Source organism: Panicum hallii, chromosome 1 (assembly GCF_002211085.1).
Source record: "Panicum hallii strain FIL2 chromosome 1, PHallii_v3.1, whole genome shotgun sequence".
NCBI lineage: Eukaryota > Viridiplantae > Streptophyta > Magnoliopsida > Poales > Poaceae > Panicum > Panicum hallii.
In genome coordinates, this window is record NC_038042.1 from 13,742,441 (window position 1) to 13,752,144 (window position 9,704).

At 40.7% G+C, this 9,704-nt stretch overlaps 1 protein-coding gene across 2 annotated transcripts; it reads left to right on the plus strand.

Moving 5' to 3' along the window:
• Positions 1-2,150: 2,150 nt before the first annotated feature.
• LOC112879049 (sirohydrochlorin ferrochelatase, chloroplastic) lies at positions 2,151-6,171 on the plus strand. Of its 2 annotated transcripts, none has more exons than XM_025943371.1 (7): positions 2,151-2,300; positions 2,428-2,530; positions 2,656-2,858; positions 2,946-3,007; positions 4,597-4,707; positions 4,924-5,016; positions 5,691-6,171. In XM_025943371.1, exons 2-7 carry the CDS (start codon positions 2,466-2,468, stop codon positions 5,793-5,795), a joined length of 639 nt encoding a protein of 212 aa, XP_025799156.1. In that variant the 5' UTR covers positions 2,151-2,300; positions 2,428-2,465; the 3' UTR covers positions 5,796-6,171. The 2 variants fall into 2 exon arrangements, with proteins under 2 accessions (XP_025799156.1, XP_025799157.1); XM_025943372.1 differs by having other exon boundaries at positions 2,251-2,300; positions 2,664-2,858.
• The last annotated feature ends 3,533 nt before the right edge of the window (positions 6,172-9,704 follow it).

Consider the following 9,704-nt stretch of genomic DNA (forward strand, 5'->3'; position numbering starts at 1 on the left):
CGTTCAGTAGATCCGACGCCTGGAGGAACCTCAAAAGCATGAATGGATTGAATGCTAGGTGGCTCAACTCGCGCAGGGATTAGCTCGGATCACATGAGACTCCCTCCCTCGACTCACATCGTCTTATGGGATTGATCGTTCTGACTCATGTTGATCAGCCTAGCAATCCAGCGGCGCAACTCCGCTCGCCGTAGGACGATGCTGCCACCATGCCACTAGGAGGACGTCTGGTACTCCTTCCTCCACATATCCCACCTCACCTCCCCTTCCGTTCCCCGCTTCCACCAGAGATGGAAACCACAATGGCTATCCGAAATATTTGATATTCATATATGCTTAAATATCAAAGTAGATATCCGTATCCACATTCGAATTTAATATGGTAATAAAATGGATACATCCAAATTATTTTCATTAATTTTCTTAGTCTAATTCCACATTCGTATTTGACAATATCAGATACTATCCATTTCTATATTCATTGAAACTATTTAAAAGTCACCTACAATTCCCATAACCAATGTTATATTAATTTTTATAATAAAGATATAAGAATACTAAGTTTGCTTTTAAATATTCTTATTTTTAACCTATTTATGGATGAAACTACTTTTATTTATATATTAATAAAAAATATTTATATATTTATTGAAATATATTTTATTTCTAATTTTATTTTTTATATGTTTATTTTATTAAATATCCGTTGATAAATATGCTATTTTGACTAGCTATCCTTGTTATATTATTATACTTTAGTTTCTACATGTATACTGATTTGTATTCTAAAACTACCAATAAACAAAATAGCTAAACGCTATTTTATATATCGAGTAAATATCTGACTGCGAATGCAAATTCGAGATATTCGTTTTGCATTCATATTCGAATGCCTGAATCCATATTCGAGTTAAAGGTGGTAAAAATTACTATCCGAATCGGATTCCATACGAATCCGATCTATTTCCATCCTTATCCGGCACCACACTGATTTTCTTGCTCCTTCGCTCTCCGTGAAAAAGTGAGCCATTCTGCTGGAAGTGGTTCCTCTGTAGTACTGTAGTATTACATACATGTGGAGCCAGGCCCACATTTTAGTGGCCCAACTGCACTGTGCAGTACTGCCGAGGATCATGTTCCAGTCTGCCTGGTGGGTGGTGGCCGAGCTGAACTGAGAGCCTTTCGCCCGCCTGGCCTTAGCATGGGCGTTCGGTCAGACCAAGCCGAATCGATTGGTTCTTCGATCTTTTCGAAAATTCGGTTACAAGAAAATTAGAACCGATCGATTCCTCAAATTTGTGAAGACCGACGAATTCGGGTTTAGGCAGTACGGTTTTGGTCTCGGTCTTAACCGAACTGATCGAACGGATAATCCAAATACAACAAAGAAAAAGCAAATCGCCCATAGTTTGGATGAATCAAAGCAAAAAAATTCAGAAAATTCAAGCTATGGTCGTCCTCAAACGACAAGATCTAGATCTTGCTATCGCCAATACGCATGGGGGTTGGGAGGAGGTATGGCCTGCCGGCCGGCCACCACCCGTAGGCCGCAGGCCCTGCCGGTGCCGCCCCTAGGGCGCGCAGCCGCGGCCACAGCTCGCAGGCACTGCAGGCCCCGTGCCGCAGCCATTGCCCGCGGGCACCGCAACAGCATGCACCGTCTGTTGCCGCACAGCCTAGCGACGGCCGCCCGCGGTCACCGACAGAGAGACGGGAGGCCAAAACGGAGGGCAGAGCCAGCCGCCAGGTGAGGGAGGGCGTGGAGTCATGGAGAGAGAGGAGGCCAGGAGGGAAGGTGTCGCCAAGTGAGGGAGGTCGAGGTGGGGGTGGGGGCGACTGGGTGAGGTACACAGGTAGGGTTTGGGAGGATGGTTTGAGTGGTTTTGGGTTGGTATGGTGAGATCTATAAGGATGCTTTGCGAGATGGATTCGGTTTGTTCGAGTATTTCGGTTACTCGACACCTAAAACCGATTAACCGAGATTAATTTGGGTTTTTTAAGACCGAATTTGTAACTGAAAAATTCGATTTCGGATATTTCAGGTCGATTCGGTTGGGTTCCTCGGTCCTACTTAATTACGCCCACCATCGCGTGCGTTCGATCGACCAGGTCCCCACGCGGCATGCATCAACGATGGGGCTGCACCCCAGAAGGTTTACAGCCCTCCTGGCTCCTGCACCAAATTCTCTCTCACCTCTCTCTCTCTCTCTCTCTCTCTCGGCCTCCTTTCCAAGCGGCGACGACAGGGGAGTGGCGCCGCCCTTGCCAATTCTTCGTCGGACGCTTCGCCGGCCGACAAGGTATGTCCGCCCTTTCCCTTCCCTTCCTTTCCTTTCATGCTGTGCGAAATCGAACACCCAAACCCCCTAACTTGTGCTATTTGTATTCGGATCTGACCATGGATTATCCCTGGTTTTTCGCCCCCAGAGAATCTCGGTGGTTTTAGCTGAACTCGCGCCCCTGCTATGCACCCAGTTTCAGTCCCCTTGCAGCCTTTCACTGCAACTCCGGCAAGCTTACTTATCCCAAGGTAATCAGTCTCTCTCTTGGACCTGCATTCCGTTTCTCGCCCACCAATGGAGGAATTATGCAGTCTGCTACAGCTCCTGTCCTGCCGCTTGTCATAGCATCTCTTTTATTTCTTCTTGGCACTAGGAGCACAGCTGTGAGAAATTCCATCGATTTTGGCGAGTTACGGAGAGCTGGAAGGTCTAGTGGAAACCTTGCTATGAATTCCATACAGAATCCTTCCCGTGGGTCAGAAACGCCCGGAAGTGAGGATTTCAATGTGGGGGATAAGGATGCCGTGGTCATTGTCGACCATGGTTCACGGCGCCAAGAATCCAATCTCATGCTAAGTAATCAATCTGATTCTGTTGGCAATATTTATCTTTTGCATTGATGTGTGCTGTTACTGTGTCTTGACTCAGTTATTGAAAATGCAGATGACTTTGTCGAGATGTTCAGGGCACGAACTGGTTATAAGATCGTTGAGCCTGCTCATATGGTATTGTTCATTTCTCCAGCATTTTTATGCATTATGTTTGCCTGAAAAATGGAACCTGCTAATTTACTTATAGCACTTGAAGGCAAGACTTGCTGCAAATGAGTTGTGTGCCTCTTTACAGTTATCTGAGATACAATAAGTAAATTAACTTGAAGTTCGAGTTCCAACTTCCAAGTGTCCCACAGCATGTTTGATATGGAACATTTGGCTTCTCAATGATGATATTTTGAATGCAGACAGTCATAAGTTTTTGTTTATCTATATTAATTTGTGCACTTCTATGTTTTGCCCAAATCTGACTGCGTTGAACTTATTGCATTGCAGCTTGTAATGGTCACTGCAAGCTCATTTATTAAGAATCTATGCATCCAGCGCAGTTTTTTTATACCCAATTACTGAAATTTTTACTTTAAACTGCATATCCTATACTGTACCCACAGGACAATACGAGGCTAATTCTGTGGGATAAACTGGTTACGGAATATAGAATCTGTCCCCTCTTCACTTGTATTGCAATTTTATTGCCTTGGCTAGGTGTATTCATATTTTCTTGTGCCTTTCTATAACTCCAGGACAAGGATCATATACAGTGTGGTCTATTATTTGTTCCTGATCACCATTTTACTGTTATCGCCAAATTGCCATTTCACTTCTCTAAATGGCCTTTTGTTAGAATGGGAAACTAGAATAGTAACATCTCAATTTTCAATGGGCCAAATATAGCACAAGAAGCTGGGGAATTATTAAATGTAGACATTAATATTACCTACAAAACGAGTTTGTTTTTTCTCTGGATGATCCTTTTACATAGTATCCACGTGTCCATAACAGCCAAACCAACAGGACTAGACGTCATATCCTTTTTTCAGAGCATATCTGTCATTTTCTTTATCGTTCTTTACTTCTATGTTCTTTCCTTTTAAGGTCTCACTAAGTTCAGAAGACTGATAAGCATAAAACACAAGTCTAGTGTTTGATTTTTTCATTTTGAGTTAGATTAAGCTGTAACTCTCTAGACCATACATTTTCTGTTCAGAGAAAAACATGGCTAAACTGGTGCAAGAATTCTGCGCCTGATTCAGTTATTCCCTATCATTAATCCTCATGTACAATTTTTTAGCTCGAGAATTTAGGTTTAGTTCCCTTTGGTTGTTTAAAATGCACATATTTTCTTAATTTGTTCTGGTCCTCTTAGTATAAGTTTCCTGCAGAGTGTAGATACTCAGCTGGCCTTCTGGTTTGGGTAGAGTAAAAGATTACAGGCTCTCATTTTGTTATGAACTTAATATATACATAGCATATTCTTGGATAATCAGGGAAACAAAATCCGAAAAAAATGTAGCAAGTCAAATACAAATGTCCACATAACCCTTCCCCGCCGCTCCGCACCCGCACCCCGCGTGCTGCTAAAGAGATGTATTGCTTAATCTCTTTTGCTGCCATATTCTTTGTTTCCCAGCTCTGTAACATTAACCGATATTGGCTGAGTGAGACTTCTTGGGTCCATTTATCATACTATTCTTTTTTTTTTCATATTGTTGTGATCAGTATATTTTTTTGCTTTAACTTGCAGTTTTCACAAAATGCAGGAGCTGGCTGAGCCGACTATTAAGGATGCTTTTGGAAAATGTGTGCAACAAGGGGCATCCCGTGTTATTGTTAGTCCATATTTCCTTTCCCCTGGACGACACTGGAAACAAGTATGTTTCTTATTTATGTATGATTGGTAGTGTTTATCGTTTTCCTTGGAAGATAATGCTTATTGTTAAGGGTGTTAATTTGTTAAAGGCATGGCATTCCATTGCTTATAGTTTTTTAGTGAAGAGTGTAGATGTGTATCTACCTTGTACATGCAGTTGCATAGAATAGTTTTATTAATATACGGATTTTCATACATGCGGGACCCTTTTTCTCAGGATATCCCTACTTTAGCAGCAGAAGCATCCAAGGAGCACTCAAATATACCCTATATTGTCACTGCCCCTCTTGGACTGCATGAGCTTATGGTGGTATGTGCTCATTGAGTTCCCTCTGGATCATTTCTATTCAGCAGTTGTTAACTTGTTAATCACGTGAGTCTGATTTGGAGTTATTTACACTTAATAGTTCTTCCAGAATTTAGAGACAAAGGAATTTTGTTGACAACTTAGATCAGTAGAACTGCTATGTGCTATTCTCTTGATGACTTTCTGAATTACAATAAATTGGAAAGGACTGCGAACATTTTCTATAAAATAAAATTGTGATTTTGTAAATAGTGGTGGCCTTGATGATTTATGCATAATATTTTTAAGGTCTAGTGGGCATTGAAACACTGAAGGTTGTTGTAGGCTTGTAGTGCCCAGTGTGATAAGTGAATTATAGCTGTATGGAATTGTTGCATATTTCTCATGTTTTGTGTGTTTGGGACAATATACATAGGAAAATTCTGAGGTCAGGAAATTCTTGTATCATTGCATTGCATTGCAACCAGATGTCATTCTTCAAACACTTAACCGTCAACCTATACAACCCCTGGTTGTACGCTCCTTCACTCCTATTATCTGCAATTCTGGATTGATTTTTTCTTAATACAAGAGGCAACTTCTATTTGTGACCAATTTAGGACAAGGATAGTTGATGAGCCAACCACTTCACACAGTAACATATGATGTCTGATGCCGTGTGGAACATGCGCTTGCAGGATATCATGAATGATCGCATCAAGTACTGCCTGCTACAAGTTGCAGGTGATGTCGATGAGTGTACAGTATGTGCTGGAACTGGAAAGTGCCGCCTCTACTCCTGATGGTGAATACCTTGGAGGCTGCGAGGCCACAATTCTCTATATATGAGTATATGACTGTCCATACTGCAGCTTAGAATCTGAATAGCTGTGGCAGTGGCATGCAGTTTTTTTTCTCTGTTTTACCATTTACAAGGTCTGGGCCAATATTTTTCTCTTGTAAGAGATCTGACGAGTGTATATCCAGGTCCCTTATGTCCCGTGCAGCCAAAATTACCATTGTAATACTGATCTCGGCTTTGTACATCTTGAAATTCGGTAGTGTCCATACTCTGAGCAGATTGTCGAACTAGTCGGACAGGTGGACCATGAAGAAAGATTATAGCTTCATTAGTTAACATTATATTAAAAACAACTACTGTGTTATTTGCACAACGAACAAGCTCTAGTCAAGAACTCACATTCTTTAGGGCTTGATCATCTTAACCAGCGATGATGAAGGCCCATCATGAGCTTCATTAGTTAGTTGCATGCGGATGTTATGTATGTTTCTGTTACCATTTAACGTAATTAGTTTTGTTGCCTTCGTAATATCTTGTTGTAACATTTTTGTGCCTCTAAAGTCAGCAGGGCCCCAACTAGAACATCAAAAAAGGGTTTTGGGAGGTTGAAGGCAGAAGAAGGTCCAAGAGTGCCACTAGAGACAGTGAAATGCTCGTAATAACTCAAAATCTGTCAATTCATTCTCTTGTAGGCATCTATGAGATGTGATGTGTGTATGTTTATATTGTGGGTACATGTGTTTGTGTATACAGTGGCGGAGCCTGGAATTTGCAGCTGGATATGCCAGATATAAAAGAATTTCAAAGCAAATACGTAATATAATGGACGATAAATTATAATGATCATAACAAATTTATAATAATAATCAAAGTACAAGTTGTAAATATAAATAATTAAAATATATTACAAAACAGTAAAGGCTACTGCAATATAATTCTACATCCCCTTATTTTTTTTATCCTTCAACCGTTCAAGTACAAGTTGTAGTATCTAACTCATACACTAACTCACCACCACACTCACGCATGCATCCTAGACCTACAACCTGTACCCAGAAACTTCACGTGGCACACCACCACACTCATGCACGCACCCTAGACCTCCAACCTATACCCAGAAACTTCACGTGTTTGAGAGGTATCCGAAGTCATCAGACTTTGCACTTGACGGGCACGTCAACCTGACCATTGTGGCGCATTCATACGTGAGGCAGCAGCAAAACACACCTGCGGAGAAATTAGGGAAAAATCTCGGTCGGCAGCTCCCCAACATGGAGTGATTGTCGCTCGAGCTACGGCTCGTTCCACTTGTTGGAAGAGATTGATGATATTCTTATCTTTCACTTAACTGAAGAATTCTCTTTTAATAAATCTAACCAAACAATTATTTCTTGCTAGACTAGTGGGTTTTATTTCTTCGTGGGTGTAATATATATACTTGTTAACTTTTTGTCTCAAATCATGGGTACGCCAAGGCATACAGGGTATACCCCTGCCGCCGCCCCTGTGTGTGTATAAAGGTACATAAGTTTTGTAAAATAAACATGCGAAATTCGTTAAGAGGGAATCTAAACCATATGTTTTAGTGTTCTCTCTCATAATTTTTATTTCAAATCATGTAATGGTAGCCGTAGATTTTTTTTCTTCCTTTTAAATCACGAAGTGACACTTGTTGGAAGAGGCTAAATAGGGATATTAAAAGATGAATGTTTAACCAAAAGCATTTATCCAGGATTTGGCATAATTATACCTAGCAAATATGTTGGGCTTCTCGCTTCTTGGTTAGCCATCCACAGCAGCTTGGAAGAGGCCGCCTTAGAGTTTGAGTACATTTGCTACCCGGCGGTAGCTTAGCTCGTAAGGTTTAGTGGTAGGACCTGCCTATCCAGATTTGAATCCCCAACTCGATATAGGTGCTCGTATTTTTCTAAATTATTCTGGAATTTAACCGGCACCTGTTCTTTCAGTGATAGGCGACTTGCCCGTCGACAACGAGGTGTGTTATGACTTCGTCAATCTTAAAGATCCGCTGGCTCAGTCTTTCTGAGGTGCTCATAGGGCTCGGGTTGCGTACCGTATTCATAGGATTGAGTGTGCGTGCGTGTATATGAGTGTTTGCGTCTTTATTGTCATTCGCAAAAAAGTTTGAATACAATTATGGAAAAAATGTTATAAGAATAGTTTTTAATTTTTTAAAAGATTTTGACAAAGCATTCCTATGCAGCAAGGTGTAGGGACATTTAATTGATGTTTTTTTTCAAGATGTATTTTCCATTTCCAAGGTGCATGCACATTTAGTTCTCTTACTTTTCCCCCTTTTCTAGGTTTGGTTTATTAACTACTTCAATTAGGTGTATTGAGGTCATTTCTCATGACTACTAATCCGCCTGAGAGACTAAAAATGTACTATTTGTGGGATGGAGTCAGTACTCGACAAAAAAGAAGGAATATTTGGAGCATCATGTTTGTCGCTAGCATGTCCATGGCGATAGCTCAACTTATGAGGACGACCAACCATCACTATAGCACAACTTATAGATATATGAAGAGGACCAACCTTCTCTTCCTCCGCATCTTCTCGTGCGCTCTTGCATCTTCTTGTGCGCTCTTAATGTTTCATACACGGTGGTTGCAACTTGCAATTGAGTTTGCTTCGAGACCGTATGTTTTACTGTCCACTGGAGAAAGTTACAGTAGCCATGAGTTGGTGCATAGAAGACACAGAAGCGGCGGCACATCATACTGACTTTGGAACGATGCTAACAATATTGCATGAGACAACTTTGGTTAATACTCGCCCTGCTCCAAATTATAGGTCGTCTTGGTTTTTCTAGAAATATAGTATTTACTATGTATCTAGATATATAATATATATTTAGGTGCATAACAAATACAATGCATCTTAAAAAATCAAAATAATTTATAATTTAAAATGAAGGGAGTTACTATGATATTGAAGATTGATTTCCGGTGTGTTATTTTGATATGGTTGATGCTTCTTGTTCTTCGCCACATTCTTATCTAGTGCAGAGGGTTTGCTAGTCTAATTTATGTACCTTTACGAAAAGGTAAATTAATAATCAAGAATTTCTTATCATTATTTCCTAAAAAGCTATCAGGATTTATTTATTTGAGAAAATTATAAAGAAGGCTGATATTTCGAGATAAAGCAAATCTTTCTGCACTAGTAGTAATTTATTTTTGGTTGTAGGTAGCATAGAACTACCGACTAATGTAACTGAAAATAAGCCTGCATTGTGAACAAAGTATAGCCAGCTGTTAAGATTTCTTAAGCTGGAATTTGTCCATTCAAATTCGAGTTTTTGACTTGGCATAAGTGCTCATAATTTTTAGAATTCATTTCAGAAATTAACCGTATACTATTCATAGTGGTATATGACATAACCATGAACAGAGAGATGAGGTTTCTATAATAGTTGATTTGCCGTCTATTTAGGATACCCGGAGGCACTAGCTACTTAGCTAGCTGAGATGAAGGTAGAGAAAAGAATGGAAGACTATTTTTTCTCTTTAAATATATCATTGGCTTCATATACTCACCTCTTTATCTTCTCGTGGCCGTGAGAAATACATTGGTGATTTGTTGATCGCTAGCTAGTATTCTCTCACTTCATTTTTACTCTTCACGTAGGACAGCTCTCGTTACGTCCCTAGTTATTGGACGTGTCCTTAGAGGTGCTCATAGCCGTGCGTGTAAGTGAGGGTCTGAGTTTGCCGTATTTCGCAAAATAATTAAGCCTAAGATGATTCTGCCAATAAAACAGGCCAGCCTTCTCACTGATAAGTGGGGCAACAACGCAGGCAGACTCAATGGCCCCACCGTCAGTGAGGGGGCAATGCTGCTGGCAGAGCGTAGGTGCGTAACAACTGGCCAGCGGCTTGGCGGAGA